This window comes from Melanostigma gelatinosum (assembly GCF_949748355.1).
Source record: "Melanostigma gelatinosum genome assembly, chromosome: 14".
Classification (NCBI taxonomy): Eukaryota; Metazoa; Chordata; class Actinopteri; order Perciformes; family Zoarcidae; genus Melanostigma; species Melanostigma gelatinosum.
In genome coordinates this window covers 22,682,928-22,705,708 of record NC_136647.1, presented here as the reverse complement: position 1 = coordinate 22,705,708, position 22,781 = coordinate 22,682,928, and the positions used below count along the sequence as shown (strand labels likewise).

Genomic DNA, 22,781 nt, shown 5'->3' with positions numbered 1-22,781 from the left:
GTGTGCTACATATATTTCCTTCCCAGGGCTGCTTCTTGTAAGAGAGGCAGTGGGTCTCTAATCTGTGTCCAGGGAGACCTCCCCTCTGATGGCGTTGGGTCACTGAGGAGCACACAGCTAAAGTGGATGCCACACATTTACTATCTGGTGATTGCTTGCTGTATCATCTGTTTAATTATCAGTTAACATGAATTACAAGCACGTTGATCAAAAGCAACTCTCAGTTAAATAACAGCTGTGTTGGAATGCAGACACATACAACCCATGCTGGATTCAAATGAGCACATTTGAATAAAAATGTTATTTAATGCTCGTAAATACGGTGACGCCAGTGACAATTCGTACAATATTGAAAATAGTCTACATATAAACTAATAAAAATGCAAACGATGACCTCAACAAGAGTATTTTTTTCTATCTTCTATAACAAAAGAATCCAACATCTGAGCACAGAAACAGCAGTGTTTGACTTCCTCCACCTCTGAAATTGCATGTTCTAAAAATAAAAGCACAAGAAGGTTGAGTGGCTCTGTGCTGTCCTTAATCAGTTTGACTTTGTGACGCACTTACCCTACCTTATAAATAAGATGACTCAACTGCAGAACTTAAAACAAATATAATCATGGATGCATGAGGATATTGATGAAGGAAACACGCATGATTACACACACTTCATTTATTTACTATGACATTGGATAGACCTGGTAATTCACAGACAGATACAACTCTATTTGCTCTTAACGTAAATAACAGTAGAAAGAAGCAAAGAAGAAAGTGAACAATCTTCTAAGTTCATGGACAGTATATTACTGACAATGGAATATAGAGTTGCTGCTGACAATGTTTTTCTGCCTCGCAATTGACGAACATACGTAAGCCCTCATAACTTCTCACATTATGATAAATATATTTGGTACATCGTAATACTACGCTCATACGTATGCTTTGTGTTCTCTCACCATAATTACAACAGACACTTTAACTTACATGCTCCACTTTGACCTCTAGCCATCACTGCCTCCCTGAAACAATACACAAATCTAAGAGACAGAAGAAGGTCTGTGGCAGCTTCATGCCAGAAAATAACATAAACTAAATCCATTGACATTTTCAGCCTGAACACTTTACCCTGTAATTCTAAAATAGGTTTTTATTGTTGGTCTTCAGACCACGGGAACTCTTCATTGATGTCCACAGCCTTTGTGGATACAGTACTCTTGAAAATCGACTGTAGAGAGTGTCCCAACCCCCCCACTGATATCACACTGATTCAGTCCATAGGAGGCCTAGTAATGACTAAATGGTGCAGTCTCCTTCAACTCATGGTAGCCCTGGTGGTTTGGCTCTGTGAAGAGACAGAGAGGGCAGTTAGGGCCAGGAAGTACCACAGATCCATCTCCTCTACATTAAGCAGTGCTTTTAATATACTCTTTTAGAAATACAGGCAGTTCAGTCTGGCTTTAAAAACAAGAAAGAGAAGAAGCAACACAATAAAGAGAGAAAAATACTTAATTAACAACATTTGTATTTACTTGAATTTGCTTACAGTTGCAAATGTTTCTCAAACTGCTTTCTCAGGTCCACCTGGATACGAGCTTATTGTGTATTCAGTGTCTGTTCAGAGAGAACTGCTTATGCTGTCTTAAATTTGAAGCACTTGCTATTTATTTTTCAGAGCCTGTATCTGTAGACTGGAGGTCACTTAATAATTTTCTGTACATCCCAGATTATGAAGGTAAAAATAGCCACTAGCAGAATGCGTTTGAGTGTGTAGATAAGTGTTACGGTACCGAGACTCATATTCTCCTCCACCAGAGGCCTCGTCTCGCTGCAGTTCACTACTCTTCCCTGCGCCGCTCCCAGAATAGTCATGATATCCACTAGGTTGAGCTTCCCTTCCTCCTTGGCCTCCTCCACCTCCTCTGCCAGCTCCATCGCAGCCTCCTCACGCTCTTCCATCTCCTCTTGGGTCAGCATTGCACTCAATCCCTGCCCTGCGGTGGTGTTGCCCACCTGTGGTGGCGCCAGCGAGCACAGTGCCCTCACCTTCCCATAGGACATCAGGTGAGCTACGTTGGCACGCAGGAACAGCAGGAGGACATTGAGGTCGTTTAATGGGCAGCCCAGTTTACGGCGGTTGATGAGGTCGAGGGCTGGGAGGACCTCGTAGACAGAGAAGAAGGTGGTGTCCCAGACGAAGAGCCGAATCAGGCTGAAGAGGACGATAGGAGCCAACAGGACGTAGATGGCACCGTTTGCCACGCTTATCACCTGAAAAACCAACTGGCCAATCATTTTGCACTGAACCAGTTCAGGAACCCAGTTCTGATCACGCAGCATGCCCGTGCGGACAAAGCAGCTGAACTCGTCCTGCAGGAAGGCAGACAGGTGGAAGTAGGCCAGGTAGAGACAGGCAGCTGTTATGAAGGTCAAGAGGAGGAAGCCTCGCAAGAAAAGCATGCTGACGAGGAAATAGGAGTTTTGCTTGCACTGCATGTATCTCTCCAGAAGAGGGTACTCAAAGTATCGCTTCTTCTTGGCCCTGCAAATGGACAAGGGAAAGCAATTCAGCACCATGTTCTCCTTCATGTTCATCAATCCCAGCTGGGAGCACCCCTACCCAACCCCAATCCTAGGAGCTGCCAACAAGATGACTTCTGTATACCCTTTGAGCAATATTTCTTACTAGCAGATATTTTTATTTGCTACTGCAGTGACCCAATTTCTCTTTTGGAATCAAGTTTAATCTAACAAGGCATATTCTAGTTTGGGGGGCAAATCAAATCAAGGCTCCCTGAGATACTGAAAACATGGATATGGAAGCATTTTGTTTAAAAAAGACATAAACAGCAACGGATATTATTATATAACGCTGGTCTCTTACCTTTGCAGTTCGGCCTGAAATGTGAGGGGGTTCTTAGTGTTCTGGCGCATGTCAAGAATGCTCTGGGCCATTCGGATCGAGCGGTTGTACGACTTGTCCAGTTCGTCAATTATGAAGAGCAGGTCTGAGCCCAGCGTGGGCATGACAAGCTGGCGCCAGATTAGAGCCGGCAGGTACATCAACACTGCCATGGCCAGAAGAGAGTAAGGGAACATCTGGATGGACAATGAGAGAAAAGAGTTGAATCAAGCAGTTGAGTCAAATCAACAATGACTTCACAACCCAAAAAAGGTTTTAGCAACAAAGCATACTGTGCTTCATATAAAATGTGGCACACTGACATTTTTAACTGAAGTTTTGCAAGTTACAGCGAGGAGAAAGAGGGTTTCAGCAGTTTAACTTCGTCAGCCACTCTCGGTGGGAAAAAACAAGTTAAGCACGCTTGATCAGAGTCTCTCAGCTTACTTTGTGTACCCAGAGCGAGCGCTCCTCAAAGTTCCCATTGCTGTCAAACTCATGATGCATGAGAGAGTCCCAGCAGTATGTGTCGACATAGCTGGCTTGCTTCATGGTGAAATTGCTGGGAGGGAAACAGCTGATCTGAGGCCCTGCAGAATAAACAAATGTTGATTTGTAACAGTATCTGCTAATATGGGGAATAACTATCTGCTTTATCAAATTGCCTGTAAGCAGTTGCTCAGCACTTGATTTCACACACACACACACACACAAACACGCACACAACCTTGTACTTCTATCTTTGTGAGGACACTTACTGCTGTCATGCATTCCCTATAGCCCCTGCCACTAACCTTAACCATCACAACTACATGCCTGACCCCAACCCTTTTGTCAGTTGGCCCTAACCAAAGCCTAATTCTAACCTGAATTTTAAAAAAACAAGTCTGAACCTTAAAACAGGCGTTTGAAGGTCCGTCCCAAAGTGAGGAGCAGCCAAAATGCCTTCACTCTCCAAAAATGTCAAATTGGTCCTCACAAAGACAGCTGTACAAGTAGATAGATACACACACTCACACACACACACACACACACACACACACACACACACACACACACACACACACACACACACACACACACACACACACACACACACACACACACACACACACACACACACACACACACACACACAGTACTGTGGGTCCTCTACCAGACATGAACATGTGAGTTTCTGCGTTCCCTTTTCTTTTCAGTGGAACATCATTTCACTGGCGAAAGCATATGTTTCCAAATGGCAACCTGGCATTTAAAACCCTGGGCCATATTTGGACTCCTCCACCTTATATTTAGTTCACCTTGATATAACCACATGTAGTCCAACCACTTGAATCCATGCTCCATGCACCCATCTGTCATTTCCCAAGGGTGCTCCACCCTAAAGAAGAGAGCTTGGGAGGGAACACACCAAGGGTGTGCCCCACTTAATGCAGAGCCTTAAAAGAAAAACATGGAGCTTCTATTTTTTTTACAACACCACATCTGCCCAGCTTTCTGTAAGTAGAACCATACTGCCACTAATTCACTGTCAGGATGTCATTTATCCTGCCAGTGCACCTCTTTATAACTGTTACACGGTCCAGATATACTCCAGCGTGTGTGTATGTGTGTGCAATTAATCAGCCGGATCTTAACATATTGATGGCGACACCTAAAATGTAATTTTTGGCAGCTGAGGTTATGATGGAGGATATTCATTTTGCACTTAGATACACAAGAAAGAAGAGGTTGCGGTTTGTATTTTTAGACTCAAACTGATTATGTATTGTCTATGTTGGTTAGTTCCCCATATGGTTAGCTATGTCAGATCTATATTCTTTCACATACTGCAGGTGAAAGCTATTTGGTACAGCAGCACCGGCCATAAGGTTCCTCAAATTTCAGCTTTACTTATCTTAAATATCATATACAAATTGCCCAAAATGAATCTACTAAATGTACATGATACATTGAGATATTAAAAAAAGTATTGATTGTTCATTCATAACATGTTTCACGGCAATGCATATGCATTGTGGGCCAGCTTGTAAAGACATATTGAAACCCTATTAAAAGCAGATTCTATGGGAGGCAAACATGGTGAGGCTAATGTTGGGGACAGATGGTAGAAGCCGTGAGCAGAACAGCGGTTGGTGCATCCATTATTGGCAGCCCCGTAATGAAATGATGTTAGTGTGTCATTTCTAAAGAGGTTTTGTCGAGCTGTCACATTCTTTGTCTTCAGAGTTTCACAAACCCCCAAAGGCAGCATGGCAGAGCAACTCATGGAATCTGCTTTGAATTGTGCAAAACATGTTACAAACATTAAACACATAAGTGGAATTTGTGTTGTTGTTGTTACTCAATGTTCTTATGTTCTTGGTTGTAATGCTATATTTTGCTGAACTGAAGCTGCATTGGCACTTAGCTTTGAGTCACTGTGAGTGCTGTAGTTATAATACTATCTGACGCCACTGTATGTTCCAATGCAGCTCACTGTGGGAATCCGTTTTTCCGCTATAGGTGCATGTGTGGGCGGATGCATTGACAACTCACCCTAAATAAAAACAACGACAGCAGATGCCTTCTCATGAAATCTTGTAGAATATTCTCCCGCTCACTCCCAACCCCTGTGAACCATTTGGCAAAGTGAGGCAACCTACATTTCTGCCACTGCTCCTATCTCCGACTCCCACTCCCCAATTAACGTTGGCAGACCGTCCCCACATGTTGTGCTTTGTACAAGCATTCTTGGCTGAGAGTCCAGGTGCAAGTAAACCAGACTCCAGACAGCAACGCAATCAAGCACTACTGTGGAACTGACAAGCCAGCAGATAGGCAGCCAAGATCCATCAGTAGAGCCACGCACCCCCGCCACCACATCATGTTCTACGACCCCCCCCCCCCCCCCCCTCTTGTTAATCAACATATCCTCTCATTTGACTCAAACAAGGGGGAGCTGCCACAGAAGAACTTGGCCTTGTAATTACAGCGTGCCAGCGTTAGTGAACGCTGCTCTCAATCATCCCCATGGCAATTAGCATGAGGAGCATCCGGCTGATTGCAGACCAGCTCTGGAGAGACAACGTTTAGTTCAAGCCTCCTCAACGGCAGACTTGTACTATAGTATTGCCACGTATACTTTGGATTGTCAGCTCCGCTCTTTGTGTTCCTTGAATGACCATGGATGGACAGGTTGTTGGCATGTTTCATGTTAAAAACCGCCCATTGTTTTCAGAACATGTTTTTTTCCTCTGGTCCAAAACACTAGGCAACAGCAGAACAGTGAATGAAGATGAATGGAGTCCAAGAAGATTGTGACCTTATGTTTTCGGTAATATTGTGTTGTCACATCATGATTGCTGCGGTGGTATGCACTGTATTATGCTGAGGAGGTCACATGGTTACATGGTATTTTTCAACTTGGACACAATCTCTCATGTTTTTGTGTCCAAGTGACGAAAGAGGACAACACTTTTTGAAATTGGTCCAGTATTAAGCAGGCAGCTGCTTAAGGGGCTGCAAATTAAATGCTTCTGGGCAGTTGCCCACCGTCAATGTGCGTCCACTAAGAGTGCCTGTTTTTGTTTCCCTTTAATGGAGTCAGTCTTCCTTTTATGATAAGTTGTTGTTAAAGTGTTTTCTCCCTCTTGCTTTACGGAAAGTGCCGTGAAATGACCACTCTCGTTGTTGTTGCTTATACATTTAAAAGGGAGGAGTGAGGATTGGGAAGATGTACTTTAGTGAAAAGATCAAAGCCTGCAGGGAAAGAACACAGACATGCTCACTTGCCATGATTCAGGACTTTAAACTCAGCTTTGAAATGATACGTTTGGGTCACTACTTCAGGACATTCTGTCCAAACCCTTGTGTTTACGTTGAACTAAATACCACGGGCCACAGGAGTTTCTAAGTATGATATTCCTCCATATCAGAAGGACAACCAAATGCAGTTTAACAAGTAGAATATAACAAATCAAGGACACATTAACATATGAATTAACAGAGGATACCGCTTAACAGTGTGATTGAAACACAGAAAATACTTTCACATGGTTTAAAGAAAGGATAGAGACAGGGAGTTGCTCACCCAGGGAGATCTCACGAGCGAAGGCCATGGTCACCAGCATCAGCGGAAGGCCGACGGACACAAACTTGATGACCTTGTCCAGAGGAAGCTCCAGCTCCAGGTGGCTGATCCGGTTTAACACGGGGCTGTCCTGCAGCAGGGCATCAGATAGCATGGCCTTGGCCGCCGCCTGAGCGATGGACATGTTGAACTCCTACCCAGTGATAAGAAACGGTTTCAGTACAAATCAGACTGCTTTCCTGTCTCTACCCATGGTCTCTCTCGCTCTTCACTAAATGTGATACAATAAAGCAGAAATACCTATAAATCTGCATTCATAAAAGAAAAAAACTTTTCCTATTTGGGGGAAATTCAATTAGAAATGCAAATCACATTATTCCAAGCAAATGTCCTGAACATACCGTAAGTCTTCCAGCTTTCTTTGAGAAAATATGTTTGCAGAGTCAAAGAGTTCCTCTAAAGACTGGCATGGTGTTGGAATGATGCTTAAGTATTCAGGGAGGGCCTCTGTAAATGAGAGGTTGGATCTGGGCTGGACCGGGCCGAGCCGGGTCTGGCTTTAATTACAGGGAGGACATCTGGGAGCATGTAGGCGCCCAGATGGCACTGACTGCAGCAGACCTCCAGCACTCAGTCACACTGGGCAATGCAGTTTGCCCAGTGTGTGTGTGTGTGTGTGTGTAGCACGGTGGCTATGGCCCACTTCAAACAAGTGAACCATCGCCAGTGGCTTTTTCAGCCTCTGTCATTGGGAGACTATTTTTACTGCTTTACAGCCTCAGAGCGACGGCTGGCTGAGATAATGTAGCATACAACAGGGATGGTCATGTTTCTGTTCACTGCAGTATATGTGTTATAAGAAAAACTAACAGTGTGTAAACATGTATTTGCTTACACAGATCTGACAGGACTCGAGAACTTGAACTAAAAGGAACAAACTAGCTTTTGGCTCGTGCATGCATGGGATCTGTGTTATAGTTCTGTGTAATAATCTGTGCTGTAAATGAGGGAGAGCCACAGTGCAGTTCAGTGTCAGACATGGTGTGTTGAATTGCGTTTGAAAAAAACAAAAGGGTTTAAAAGAACAGCACCGCTTTGTGAAATACTTCAAGTAAAAGGTTCAAATCAGCTTGAAGTCACAGGATCTATGCACATCAAACACAGGGTTTGATTGTTGTAATCACACTTTTTTAACCTGATTAGAATGTAAGTCATGGGGGATGTAAGTCATGGGGGGCAGAATCCACAGCCAGCAGGGGGCGACTCCTCTGGTTGTATATCTATGAGAAAATGACTCTACTTCTCTCTTGATTTATTCCCTCAGTAAACATTGTAAACATGAGTTTATGTCTCAATCTCTAGTTTCAAGTCTTCTTCAATACAGCATGATGTTCATTTAGTACATGATGGTCCATTTAGAGTCACACAGACCATAAAGCAGGGGATGCTTTAGGGCGGGGCTACACAGTGATTGACAGGTCTCTACGACAGTGTTGTCCCGGAGTTGTCCGTGTTTTTGTCTTAAAACTTTAATCCTTGCAGTGTGTTCTCAGTTCATCAAAGTTAATTGTAACATTTTGGTCAACCAACAATACTGTACTCAGTGTTCAGTTGTAGTTAGCTCCACCCTCTTCTGGTTGCAGATGCTAACGGCCAAAATGCTGAGAAAGCTTCACAATGACACCTTTACAGCAATTGGATTGGATGCAGAAATATATAATATGTCAACAGCTTCACGATGCGCTACACATGTGGTGAGTAGAACATTTTATCATCCTGAATAACTGAAAGGTATGAACGCAAAAGGAACAGCTTCCTTTGTAGAACCCTGCCATGGTCTGAGGTAAATCCAGCTGTGTGTCACGCAAAGGATGCAGCGGTGTTTCCTGTTTTTTGACCTTTGGTTTCACGCGGGACACGAACAGTGGTCACCGGTGAAAGTTCTGTGTTTATTTGGCCCACAAAATCTATAAAATAATCTATCCCTTTTTTCACATATTCTTATGAAAAAAAGTATTTTTGCTGACCATTCTGGCATTATTAAATATTGTATTTATTGAACCTTGAACCCTGCTGGTCTAAAGTGAACCACACTGTACCCTAACAACCCCAAAACGATGCTGGTAAATGATTTATGAGCGGTTGTGCTGCTGTATATATGCTGCCCATGATCAATTAAAACGCCTACTTTATACTGCTGCATGGGATACATTCATACATTTACATTTGATCCTACTTGCTGTTTTTACTGGTCAGCTGCTACTTCCCTCCTGCTGTACAGAGAGTCCTGTGGAACAAGAAGAAATGCTGCGATGCCCATTCTCTCAAACGTTTTATTAGATCACTTTTAAAATACGATGATTTCCTCCCACACATGAGACCTTGTGAGTGTTGCTCTCTCATGGTAATGGTAACGACAGATATTTAATAAATGATGCCGCAATTAAAGAATGACCTTTTGTAGGGGGGGGGGGGGGGGGGGGGGACAAAGCAAGGATGCTATTATACACAAGCATTACAAGCCGTGTAAACAACAATATAATGTGGCTCGGGCAGCAAACACCCATGGGAGTGATTACCATTTTACTCCGGGAGGAGCAGACTCCACATGTCAGAAGCTGAAGGCTGTGGTGGAGAGAGCTCTGCTGGGCTCTGGTAGGCGGGGGACCATTTGGGCGGGCATCTTCCAGCCAGTTAAAATCACAGGCTACAGCAATAACCAGTGGGTGGGAGACTGCACATGTGACAGGAAAATGAGGGAAGTTAAACCAATATTTAGACGACTAACTCTATAATCTGGAAATAGGTTACAATGAAGCCGGAGCACGAGGGGGATGGGACATGAGCCTCGCTCTGTTAAGATCCTGGCTTGGATATGTGCAGCGGGAACAACGCTCCCGTTAATGATCGAGTGTGTTGTTCTTTTTATTTGGTGCTTTTCATCTCTGAATACTCTCGTGAATCAAACTGTTTGGGAATCTATGGCCCTGCATGTGTTTGCTCAGCCGAAACATATGCAGAACTTTCACATCACAAAGTCAACATCAGTACCTTTACATGTTTTAATTATTAAAATTGGGCTATTGAAACACAATAGATTATGACAACCAAGTGTATAAATGAAATATAAATATTCCCTATTGTCTGTCACTTGCTCTGGAAGATCCATTTTTTTAAAAAGCAATCAAGAAAAGAATATTATTGAGCAACATACTTCACGATGGACAATCAGAACATTCAATATAACATCTTTTCACATTAGAAACGAGCGCCTGCATTTGTGTGTTTTAGTACAAAACAGAGAGCTGAAATAGTTTCACAGTTTCTTCAAAATCCTTCACATGAAATTGAAAGAGACGTCGCTGCTGAGTTTTTACTCTCTTTCTCGTTTTCCTCGGAATTGTCATCTTTGTCTCCTTGAAAGAGTTTGTCAGTAGCAGACAGTCGGCTCTGTGGGTTGGGGATTCCTGGCCTTGTCTGTGTCCTTTCCCTCTGTGTGGAGCTGTGGCTGAGACAGTTCGTAGAGCGCGGCAGTGCTTTCCGTGCTCTCGTTGTGTGACCGATTCAAGGTCACGAAAAAAAAAACACAAGCAATTCTCTAAGACTGACTTGATGGCTGAAGTATGTGCATGGCCACCTGCTGATACAACTTATTCAGAAAGTTTGCAAAACAGGGGTCCGCCACATACTGGACTCTATGGTCAAAACTCCCCTCCAATCACGGGCATGCAGTTCAGGACAATCAAGATGTGCCTGCAAGACCTGCATGTCCTCCTTGAGCCGGTGAATGTGGTGTGCTGGGCGTGACCACTCACTGTCTTTTTGACCCCTGCAGGATTAGGCCATGCCTCCACCCAGTTCAGGTGTGTGTTACCTGGGGTGGCTTCGTTGCTGTGGGGGCCAAGCTTATAAAGAAGTATGTGAGCTGCGGTGAATAACCTTCAGCCAGTCAGGATCAGACTGGTTTGGTTGATGTTATGTTGCGACAGGGCTTGTATTCCTGGGGCTGTGATTGGCAGGCAAGCCTTATGCAACTCTTCAGTGGACGAACACGTGCTCGTGATTGGACGAGAGTATTACCCATCGAGTCCAGCAGAGGGCTCCCCATGTGCTTATAGACCTGAGGTTACAACAACGTAACCTTCCGCTACGCAGAAGCAACTGCCATTGTCTCGTTGTTCCTCGAGCTACCATCTGAGGCCACGCAAAAGAAAAAGAATAAATATGCAAGCCTTTAACACCAGAATGCAAACATATGAAAAATCTGCTGCACATATAAGTGTAGTCAGTCACTGGTTTACTACAGTTTTTTTTTTTTTTCTTTTTTACTATTTGCACATGAGAGAAGAAAAAAATGAACTAAGATTGTTGAAAAAGTCATGCTCTAAAAGGTTTGCTGGAGCAATGAGTCAAGTGTTTCGCTCATGAGGAAGAAACACGGCGACCTGAGAACCTATGGATCATTGAAAAGGCGTGAACGATGTCGCAGCAGTGGAATCATGACCTACTGCACATATTTGGACAGCATTCCCATTTTTTTGTTGTTGAATTCTCTTCACTCCTATTTTAGGAAGCAAAATGACACAAACTGCAATGTTACATGTAGATCGTTAGTTGAAAATTGAGAGAACTTTCAGTAATTGTACGGTGTCATGATATTTGGACAGATTATATTCAATTTTAAAAGTAGTTGTTTTTCACGTACATACACATCTTCTTTTTTTGATCCACTGTTCCCTTTTTCAGTTCACAGTAAGCTTTGCTTTCAAAACTGCCTTAAACTTTCTCAATTTAAAAGTGGCAGCGATCTCTTCAGCTTCTGAGTTCCTGTGCCATTTGTGTCCATAAATAACAGGAGCTATAGAGTTCAAAAATGTGCTACTATCCAAATATTCCGAGAGCTCACTGCATTAGAACATTCACTAGTAAAATGAAACAACACATATTCATCATGAAAGTCACATCCGTCCTGTGTAAACGTGATCATGATGGTCATTGTGTCTGACGAGAGTTGCTCTACATCAGAGTCTGGTGAATATGTCCTCACATGCTCTCAAGAGTCACTTAGCATCCGAGCTGTCCGAGTTCAGGTTTGAATGAGGCTGTGCTCAGGGGACACGTGAGGTCAAAGTTCATGTGGTTTTTTCCTCTCGTCGACTACTCTAGTTCCTCCCTATGCTCCATGTGCAGATCTCTCCTTTCTCCTCCTCCTCCTCCCCCGGTGGACATTAGCCTCCCCCTGTCATTTTCCTCCTCTCCCTCCTCCTCCTCCTCCTCCTCCTCCTCTTCCTCCTCCATCCCTTCCTCCTCCTCCTCTTCCTCTTCATCCTCCTCCTCGGTGCCGTCCATGGAGTCATCGGCTCCCAGCATGGCCTGCTGCATGGCCAGGGTGGCCGAGTCCGAGGACAGCGACTGGAGGCTGTCCATACTCAGCGGGTCTGAGGGGAAGCAGAGAGACAGAGAGGGGGGAGAATATTCAAAACCCAGTGACAGACCACATCCATTCCCTCCGCATTCATCCGCGCTCCCTTCTGTACTCAAGTTGCTTTCAGCAGCTAAGGTACGGTGGCCCAGGGAGGCCATTTTAGTGACTTTAAGTCCCAGTGAACCAGAGGTTAGTGTCTTTGTCTCCTGTACTTTGCTGGCTATTTACAGTTACAAGAGGTTAAGCCTTTACATTTGATTGGACAGCGAACAAGTGTCCGGGCCTAGAATGATGCAGAGCTACAGAGGGCTGTGGCTCCATGCACACCTCCCTGCACTACAAGCTGTAGATTGATTGAATGGACATCAAATTACTGGTAGAAGTTGGCCGGTAGCTTATAAAAGCAATAAATACAAAATAAATATAAAAGCATGTTTTGTTTCAGAGGCGAAACAATTAGTGGACTTTGATATGGTATATACACACAATTATTATTCTTTTTTTGAAGAACATATGCACATATTTTAGAAATAGGTGAACATTTGACCGAAATGTGATCTAAAAGGTTTAAGAATAAATGTTTTATTTCATCTCAACTTTAAATACCAGCGACAGCATGGTGCAGACTCATTGATTGCACTTGGTTGATTCAGAGTTTAATTAAGATGGTGGTTGTTTACGAATGTAATGTCATATCAGAATATGTTAAGTTATGTATTTGGCAGTACTTACACTGAATACAAAGGTGCATACTAATTATGCACAGTTTACTCCTGCCTAGAGGCACAGCGTCCTTATGTCATGGCCTGGCTGTGCTTCTGCTTATCTCAGTGTTCAGTGTCTATTATGTCTCTCTCTCTTTTGTCTCCCAGTGCCCCCCACTTCTTCCATGTTTTATGTGTGCGGATGTATGCGGGTCTCTTCCTGTCCTACCATTAACCTGGGCCCAGACTACCGTCACACCTGCCTGTAATCGGCTACTCACCTCCCTTAGCTCACACACCTGCCATTCGTCAGCTCTTCATCTCTGCAGGATATCCACCCCGGCTCTTCGCCAGATCAGTGTCTCAGCTACTGTGGTTGCTACACTTATAAGCCGAGCCTATAAGTTGAGTTCATTGTAGTCCTGTTTCCTGTCCTGCAGGATTCCTGTCCTGCCATGTCTGCTCCCCCTGTGAAACCTCAGCCTGCCCACATCACCCTTGTCCAGCCTGGTCTCTCAATAAACCTTCGTAAAACTCCACCAACCTCTGTATTGTTTTACATGGGTCCATCCTTATGACTCCACAACTAATGATCCAAATCTTCCCCTGTCTGAATGAAACCTACGCTGAAGAATCTCATATTACTGCTGGCTCCGTTACAGAGATGACAGTGAAGTTTGCTTCTCCACGCTGCTCAGTCTTTGCCTTCTACAGCTGCAGTGCAGAGATAGCACATAATAAAATACACCCGATGACTACAATCTATAACCTAAGATGGGCCATGGATGACTGAAATATATTTCTCCATCTAACTATCCTCTCGAGAGTTGGACCCCTCGTGATTCCGAACACACACTCAGATCTAATTTAAGATTCCCGTAGAACAAATGCTGATTTTTTTACCCACCAAGAATATTATACTACTTTGTTGTTGACTTTTGCCCTCACGTCTTCTCACATAAGTAAAAGTCAATAGTGACATCTAGTGGGGACATTTCAAACACAGTGTTTGAATTGAAAACTTAAGGGGTTGTTTTGTCTTTTTCATTTCCTGGGAAGTGTTAGCGTTATCTTACTGTCGGAGTTGTTTCCTGATCTGTGCGCCTGCAGAACTCCAGCCACGATGGAGTCGGGCCAGAAGCGCTGTGTCGGACGGTGCTGGGACTTCATCTTCTTGGCTTTAGGAGCTGGGTCTGGGTTACTGGCGTCCAACATGGGCTGAAGGATACGCCGACGAGCATTGATGAACCTGAACAAGAACAGGACAAGGCTTTCTTCTTTCCTGATATACAGTCCATTGATCAGTCATGTCACCTATATATCACCAAAGATACCAATTCTATAACATTGCCGTCATCATTTTTAAATATTAATTTTTATGAAATACAGTATTAACGGCTAGTACAGACATGTACAAGACAATTGTAAATGATGGGAAATAAAACACATGCTAGATAATATCATTTAAAAAAGCATCTTTCATCTCAACCAATCAGTGGATCAAAAGGCTGAATTCCAAAGTAGCAAATTGTGCACCTCTTTTCTTCAAATATCTTCCATATCTAAAAAAAACTCAATACTAATCCTAGAGATCAAAAATATATCAAGGAGTGACACATGACAAGCAGGGAGGCACACTTTGTTCTGAGGTGTACCTGCTATATAAAAGCAGGAGATGGCACCACAGAGCCAGCAATGTGCTGGGGAGCGACAGTATGTTCAAGTCCAACTCAATCCTCCACTCCACACATAACTCTACTACAATAATAGAGTCTTCCTGTCCCCCTCCATGAGGACTTGAGGCAGTATTCTTATAGGAATACAGCATCTTACCAGTTGTTCACTTGTAAAAGCGTTAGATTAGTTTGTGCTGCGATCTGCCTCTTCTCGTCTTCTGTTGGGTACGGGTGCTGAAAGAAGGAAGAAACAGAGTCTCAGTTGTTAAAGCACTTCTTCTCTAGTTAACAGCATTTGTGTGACACTCCCTGATTAGCTCTGACTTCTAATGTGAGAACACTGAAATGCTCTACTCTTCATAAACCTCTCCATATACATCCCTCACATCATCAAATAGCTGCCACTTCAAAACATTTCTCTTGAACAGGCCAATGTGTATGACTCACACTCTGCCTCACCATGAGATGCTGAAAGAGCCAGGAGCGCATGATGTTGGTGGCGTGTTTGGGCAGGACCCCCCTCTTATTCTTTGACTTCTTGTCTTCGCTGTCCAACAGGGACGACAAGTCCAAGTTTACCTTTACAATAAACACAGGAGGAGAAGGGAAGGGAAGAAAGGGACAAAAAAGAAGTGGATGGTAGGTCTTACTTATTGTTGCCACGGAAACAAAGGGAGACTACCAATTACCTATCTTTTTTTCCAGTGACAAGGGCAGAAACACCTCCTCAGGAGTCACCATGGAAACTGAATTTGAGTAATGACTTAAAATATGACTTAAAATATCAGAAAAGCAGCGCATTGACTGTGGTAACACAAGAGGGTCAGTCGTCCTGTTGGTGCTGCGACGAGGAGCATAAAGAGTCGAGGGTCAGCCGAGGCTTTGGTCTAAAGTTTGGATTTCACACTTTGGTGCTGAATTAGTGACGCGCTACTCCAAAGTGTGACTGTGTTTGTCTTTCCTTTTCATTTGTGTTGAGCTAAGCCTGTCTTTGTGTTCAGTGAGAAATCATTATTCAGATGTTATTGTTTGGAGTGCAAGTGCTGAAGGACGAGATGCTCTCAGAGTATTGACAGTGTTTGGCAGCCTGCGGTGCATATATGGATGTGTGTGTGAGTCCATGGGTTTGGTCTGGCTGAGCCGTACTTGTGAGGACCGACTTCGTTGTCCACTGTTCTTCTTTTTTTTATTCATTGGTTTATTTGAACGGGACTGTGCACATTAATGAAAACATTTCTGCAAATGTGCCAGAGTTAGCCAAAAGGCTATTTTTCATCTGTAGTCCCATCTGTAGTTGTGAGGACATTTAGGGCTGTGATGGTCATCCGTGGGTCTGTGGTCAGTGAGGGTTAGTAAATAGTGTGGCTGTTCCAGGTAAGAGGAGAACTGAGAAGAAATGGTAATATGTTTCTTTTTATCGACAAACAATAAAAGAACCAAACCACCAGTGATTATATCAACTAACAAGTATTTATCAATGCCTGATATCTCTTCCTTCCTCTGTGCCATAGAGCTCCAGTAAAAACACATCAATGCACTGGGTGACATGTTCCTTCATCACCATGAACACACACACTAGTTTATTTTGACTCAATCCTACATACACCGTCCCGCTGCCACAAATACTCATAAGAGCACACAGTGTGGATTAATCCACCACTGAAAATAGTCCCCGAAACATGACATATTTTACTATTTAAGAATCGTTTCATTCAGTCTACAGTGGCCAGTTGTTTTAGGAAATGACTGAGCCTATTTAAAAAAATAAACAATATATTTGTGAGCCATTAAAAATGTATTCAATAAGAATCAATGGAATTGGGGCTAAAGTGCAAGAGGCAAGGTAGGCAATTCAGAAAGTATTGGGAAATGCACTCATTAATTGTTACGGTCTTTTAGTGGGATTTGTTTAAAATCACAAAAATATTTAAAAAAACACTAGATTGATTCTTTAATGTCAATAAATGTGAAATATTTTTTAAATGTGATTTCTTGTGTGTGTAGGAAAGTGTCATGTGGCGACTCCCCTCCTAAATGGGGAGTTCTTTGTGTCTTCTTTGACACTGTTTCTATCCATACACATGCACCAAGTCACATGGCACAATGTCTTTTATTGCCTGCATAGTTGTACTAATGTAATATTAGACATAACTTTTTACATTCTAATTGTACCATGCAGTACCATCCACTTTGAGTTTTTTTCATGATTTCTTTGAAAGAGGTACCCATTTGTGAAGGCTACAACACTTCAGAGGGGAGCATACTGGATGAACATTTCTTATGCATAAGCATGGAGGACAAAAAGCATGAATAAATAAAAGTCTTCTAAAGAATATAAAATTGATAAATTTAATGAAGAGCGTAGTAGTAGAAAGAATGCCTGATGTCTTGGAGATAAATAACAGACAAAGCTATATGCAGCCAACAACATGCAGTCCCCCCCCGCCCCCCCCCCCCCCAAGAGGCCCATAAATACACATCCACACATACTAACATCCCCCTCTCATACTCCCCACACGAAACAACAGTCCTTACAGTTGCAGCTCGGTGTCACGTAGATAACCCCTCCTCTAATATTATACCCCCCCCCCCCCCACAGCCCTGGGAGTGTGTGTGTTGCGGGGGAAAGCAAGGTTGAATTAATTGGCGGCACCGAGCTTGTGAGTGTGATTACTCAGGGCTTGTCGGCAAAGTAGCAACGGGGCTGTGTTCAATTCCCAGCCCGCATGTAGCCCTCTGCCTCAGCTGGGTCGGGCCTATTCACAGAGGCCTCCTTTGACTGTCAAGCACAGAATTACCTGCCTGAAACTGAGCCGCTCTTCAGGCCACTGCCGCTGCACAGGGATCACTGTTTGAACTCCCAGTTTTTATTTATATCTATAAGCGAGTGTTGAGACTGTACAGTCCAGACAAAGACTGGCCGCACCAGTGATGCTTTCAATTCACTTAGCATAGCTCAGATTTCTTGAACTTCTTTGTATGAAGCCAAACGGAGACATTCGTCCTGTGAGCAGACCTAACAAGGGCTCAATTGCCTGATGGCCTCTACTCTCAATACTCTTAGACCGCCATCCCAACAGAGGAGGGCCTGTGATGGTGGATACAACAGGAAAGTCATAAAGGTTCTGTTTGCCAACAGTCATCTCCTACATGTAGATTATCTTTCAACAAAACAATCACACTTTTGAAAAGACATAAATAACATTCTAAATGCTTACCGCTGGCCTAAGAAACATGAAGGCAACAAACAACGCATCATCAGGGTTAGATGCTATATTGAGCTGTGATGAAATGTTAAATTGTTAAGCTCAAGTTAATAAGCACAGGTAAGCAAGTATCAAATCAACTCTGACTCATCATTCAGAGAAAAACGGAGGGAATGATTAAAAGAAACAAAGAGAGAGAGAGAGCACTGAGGCTAAATAGTGGTTCACTAATAGCAACGTTTGAGCACAACTACAGCTTTACAAAGCTTTTTACAGTAGGCTTCATCTCTAATATTAGCCGATGGTTTGCCCCTATGCATGACTATGATCAAATGACTTATGTTGAATGAGTTAGCTTTCAGCTAAATTTGTAATTGACCCTTTGCTAAGCCTTGCATTCTGCTCCTGCTACTTCAGCTGTCACTAACAATTACAAAGCTAAACTGACTGACGGGTCTAAAATCTGCGTTTGAAGGGATACAGGTTGTTAAACTGATTCAGCAGTGAAAACCGGTTAAAAAGACAGAAGCTAAAGCTACAGATCACAGTGTGAAAGTAAACCAGCACATCACCTGGAGATACATATGGAACACACTCAATGAAGGAACAACAGTGTTGCTGGAAAGCCGATTGGTCTTTATTCACTCTTACAATCATTAAAAAGCAAACGCAGCATGTGTATACATTCAGTATACCTTCAGTAGCTAGCATAGCATAGAAGTGCTAATGCTCGTTAATGATGTGCTAACATACTCTGCTAATGTTAGCTCCACCAGTTTTTAAGTGGAAACATAACGTTTTATGAACGTATATCTCCTTCCAACCTCTCCGGGTAACCAGTATTACTATAACAAGCTCCACATCCACTAAACCGGCCTGACCATGGAGACTATCTGAAACGATTAAATACGATTCTATAGAGCAGAGCCAGATAGTTGTTGGACGCTGGTCTGGGTTGGCCGATGCTACGCTATGATAATAACCAGTCTGCTCATGGGCGTTGATTACTAGGAGCAGGTATGAGGCTCATTCATCTCCCAAACAAGCTAACACTCAACAGACAAAAGAACTGTGAGTATCCTAAAATAACTGCAGAAGCCTTTTGAGTTGGAAAATGGGAAATATTAAGACCACAAATGTGGCCTTGTGTCATAAAAGAATCCAACTCCAGGAATTCATGTGGAGGCAACTGTTCTAAAGCCTTTCATGGAGAGGAGATACAACATTATTATACATACTGATGTATTAAAGGTTGAGTGAGTAGGAGAAAAAATGCTGTGTATTATTTCCTGTATCCGTGTAAATCACACCACGTAAAATATTGAATCTATAGATAGTCTTAAGTGCATGTCTTTACATGACTCGTTCACAGTCAAACCTGACAGGATCCTTTAAGTGCCCTGAACATCATAGGAAGGAACTATTTCCATGCTGTCTGTCAGCGGGGGTGCTGTGTTCAGACAGAGACAATGAAAAGGTGCCCGGGGGGGTTTCTGTGAGATGTAAAGAGCTTCTTTTAATAATAACAAATGAAGAGTTGCTGGCGAGGGCACAGGGAGGGAGCGAATGTGTCGGCTAAAGCATCATCGGTCAGACGGCTTTACCTGTGAGTTCTGGATCTGGATGGTTCCCGGCGGCAGCGCCTGCGTTAACATTTGCCCTTGCGATGTCACCATGGCAACCGGCTGGTACAGGGTCCCACCTGAGGGGATAATTTACCATCATGAGTATCAAGTGGCTTCAGCAGCGACTGGCAGCCACATCTCGCACTGCCACCGGAGCATTATTAACTTCTTGTCAGCCGCACAAACAAACACAAGACAAACGAGAGACGACATGATTCAATTCGAGGTGCGTTGATGTCTTTCAACCCAAAAGAAGAAGAAGAAGAAGGGAGGGAGCTTTTGCTTCTGGCTTAATTAGTCTTGATCAAGACACTCTTATCAAAGTCTGTTTGAGCTCTTCAGTGTGTAGTGATCAAAGGCAGATATTGATTTATTTTGGGTTAAAAGGGATTTCCGGAGGGCAGGATTAACATTTCACTGCACAGGCTTGACATTATAAGATCATATCAGCCAAGCAATCCAACATGGGAAGGATACTATCATGGCTCTCCTAGACACATAGTGTACAGTATACATACTGTATACACAAAGCTCTGTCACTAATGCAGGCTAACCAAACTGATTCTTTTTTTTACTAATATGCTCATATATATTTGATAATAATGATTATTAATGCAACCATGTTGATTTTGCATCGTAGTAAACTACTTTTAACATTCCAAATTTTTGGAAGAATATTAAAGATAATAATAACCTTTATAGGACTTTTCTAAATGCAGTTACAAAGAAATTGTACATTTTGAAAATAAATGTGGTTATACGGCAGAGAAGAAAATGTTAATAAATAAAAATAATGCCAATGATGAAAATAATATTAATTTGAATAAATTTGCGTTAAAAAACGAGGTATTTGTGCCAGGCAACAGCCCTCTGAATAAGCTAGAGCAAGCAACGATGGTGTTGTATGGCTAAGAGCTGAGTAAAGGGTGTGGCAGTAATCTAAACTAGAATACACTAGAGAGTTGAATACTTTCTCGAAATCCGAGAGAGTTGAAAATGAATTTATGTTGGCTTAGGCGAAAGCATGATGGATCTAGTCTCACTTTATTTTCAAACAAAAGTCTAGAGTCAGATATCACTCCCATGTTGCATGTCCTGTGATGTGATGACTCCGTTGTGACTGGAGGGAGGGTGAAAAGAGGGAGGCCAAAGAAAGGTTTGGGTCATCTAGCTTTTCTCTTCCCAACATGACCAGATCTGGCTTAAATTAGCTGTGTCACCATATCTAAGATGTACATACAGCTGTGTGTCATCAGCGTAGAGGTGGAATTTTGTCTAAAATATCCATGACCCAGTGGCTGCATATACATGTTAAAAACAAAAGTGGTCCCTAAATGAACCCTGGGGGACTTCACCGGTGGGCAGGTATAAATGAGGCTCCTCCATTGGAGACATTACAACCTCTGCTAGTATGGGAGACACAAAACCAGAGAGCCAGAAGAAGAACATCACTTGGATATCACTGAATAAAAACTTCAATAGAGTAGACTTTATGCCCGTTACAAATTAGTATAAATTGGTAACAGTAACCCTAACCCATGCAGGTAAACAGTTCATTTGGTGAGCAGAAGAAGCAGAAACCCATCTGCTATCGTCTGATGACAATTTAGCTTTTTAAGATAAACTGTAAAATGGCTACTTGTGAAACAGTCCGATCATAGATGGCATCTCAATTCCCGCAGGCTACACCGGAAGCCCAGAAATAGTGTCCGTTGGCCCCAGAGGCTAAATTGTCATCAGACTGCTAGCCGATGGGTTCCAGGATTGGCACATTACTCACCGCTAGTAATCATTTAGTGTCTAGTAACTAATATAACTTGAAGCATTAAACATAATTGATCTACCTTCTCATTCTGCCCCTGATAATGAAAATTAAAGCACGAATCTCTATAATTCCCAATAGGTTTTGCATATCACGATGTTTCCACCATGCATACAGACAGTAATACCATTCAGTACTGGTACATACAATGATACAATCTTGACCATTGGAAAAATGAAGGGTTTAGATTATAGACATACTGTATTCCCATTAACTGAAACCAGAGAGATGCAAAAATAGGTGTATTGTAAAAGCAAGTGTGATCATGGAAAATGTCATGTATGTCATATTATGTCCGTGGAATGTATGTGGAATGTATGTCCTGGTGTTTATGTGTGTCATCACATGCTTACCCGATACCACTTGAGAGTTGATGGTAGTCATGGCGATATTGCTCTGTTGCAGACCCCCAGCGGGCACCAATATCCCTGAAGGGTTAACAGAGCTGGAGACAGAGGTCATGGATGGAGAGGAGGTCTGAATTAGTTCCTGGGGGATCACAGAGAGATATTAGTGAGCAAATGCAAAGAGGCAGCTCTACTGTTAGTGACTGAAAAACTCCCAGAAGCAAAATCTACCTGGTGATAAATGACAAGGTGTATCTTGGGAAGTGCTACTCAGAGAGATACCATCAAGGAAGTGTAAGATCCACAGAGAGTCCATGACTGACCTGCTGCACGTTGAGACTGGTGTGTGACGGGGAATAAGGTCCTCCGAGGTCGTTACGGAGCAGGTTGTCGCTGTGCATCTTGGTCTTGAGGCAGGTGATGTAACGGTTGCAGAAATCTTTACAGAGCTCATTGACCTTCTCTAATTCTAATAGATGGATTCGCAACACCTGAATGGCCTTTACCATCTGAGGGAAACAGAGACCAACCGTGAATAGATCACCTCCACAACATACAACAGAACTGATCACTTAAAACACTTAAAATCTACCATATAGCATGAAGCAAGACTTATTTGTTTTCTCCAAAACATTCAGGAATGTCTATGCAGAAATTTGGGTGTTAAAAGCTCTGTGGGGCTCTAATGAAGCACAGTGCTGCTTTGAGCTTACTGCTACCTAAATGCTTGCAATCATACAAACACCTCCAGTTTGTAATGAAGGTTTTTTGGTCAACATTTTCAAGACTCCAAAGTCCAAAGAGCGGCAAGCTCCCTCCTCCGCTGAAGACATTATAATGTGAACCTCATGCGTACAGCTGGTGGATTGGTGCTTTCAGATACAAATTCAGGGATTCTTTTAATTTGGTTGATTTCAAGGTTTAATCTCCTTTAAAAGTCAACGCAGGAAACCCATTAAAACCCCTTAACACTGGTGCACATGTGCCCCAAATGACTGGATA

General features: G+C 42.9%; 2 protein-coding genes across 3 annotated transcripts in view; both read right to left on the bottom strand.

The window, feature by feature from the left end:
- Positions 1-658: 658 nt before the first annotated feature.
- On the bottom strand, positions 659-7,424 carry LOC306787730 (pannexin-3-like). Of its 2 annotated transcripts, XM_079282978.1 has the most exons (6): positions 7,376-7,424; positions 6,975-7,167; positions 3,350-3,492; positions 2,885-3,099; positions 1,791-2,542; positions 659-1,345 (listed from the first exon to the last, which is right to left on the bottom strand). In XM_079282978.1, exons 2-6 carry the CDS (start codon positions 7,156-7,158, stop codon positions 1,287-1,289), a joined length of 1,353 nt encoding a protein of 450 aa, XP_079139104.1. In that variant the 5' UTR covers positions 7,159-7,167; positions 7,376-7,424; the 3' UTR covers positions 659-1,286. The 2 variants fall into 2 exon arrangements, with proteins under 2 accessions (XP_079139104.1, XP_079139103.1); XM_079282977.1 differs by lacking the exon at positions 659-1,345 and having other exon boundaries at positions 1,367-2,542.
- A 2,067-nt stretch (positions 7,425-9,491) lies between these two features.
- Positions 9,492-22,781, bottom strand: part of pknox2 (pbx/knotted 1 homeobox 2) — a 108,413-nt gene continuing 95,123 nt past the window's right edge. The window contains exons 6-12 of the mRNA XM_079283953.1: positions 22,103-22,288; positions 21,786-21,921; positions 19,590-19,687; positions 15,239-15,358; positions 14,937-15,013; positions 14,180-14,352; positions 9,492-12,412 (exon numbers count right to left, since the gene is read on the bottom strand). Coding sequence (XP_079140079.1) covers positions 12,132-12,412; positions 14,180-14,352; positions 14,937-15,013; positions 15,239-15,358; positions 19,590-19,687; positions 21,786-21,921; positions 22,103-22,288 — 1,071 coding nt within the window. The 3' untranslated portion in view covers positions 9,492-12,131. The remainder of the gene's footprint in view (positions 12,413-14,179; positions 14,353-14,936; positions 15,014-15,238; positions 15,359-19,589; positions 19,688-21,785; positions 21,922-22,102; positions 22,289-22,781) is intronic.

What these genes read in the sequence shown, in the direction of transcription:
- LOC306787730 (XM_079282977.1), bottom strand. Translation starts at nt 7,158, where the DNA reads ATGTCCATCGCTCAGGCGGCGGCCAAGGCCATGCTATCTGATGCCCTG. An exon ending in CGCTCGTGAGATCTCCCTGG is followed by an intron (nt 3,493 to 6,974) that starts GTGAGCAACTCC and finishes TTTATTCTGCAG; the next exon opens with GGCCTCAGATCAGCTGTTTC. An exon ending in GCTCGCTCTGGGTACACAAA is followed by an intron (nt 3,100 to 3,349) that starts GTAAGCTGAGAG and finishes TTGTCCATCCAG; the next exon opens with ATGTTCCCTTACTCTCTTCT.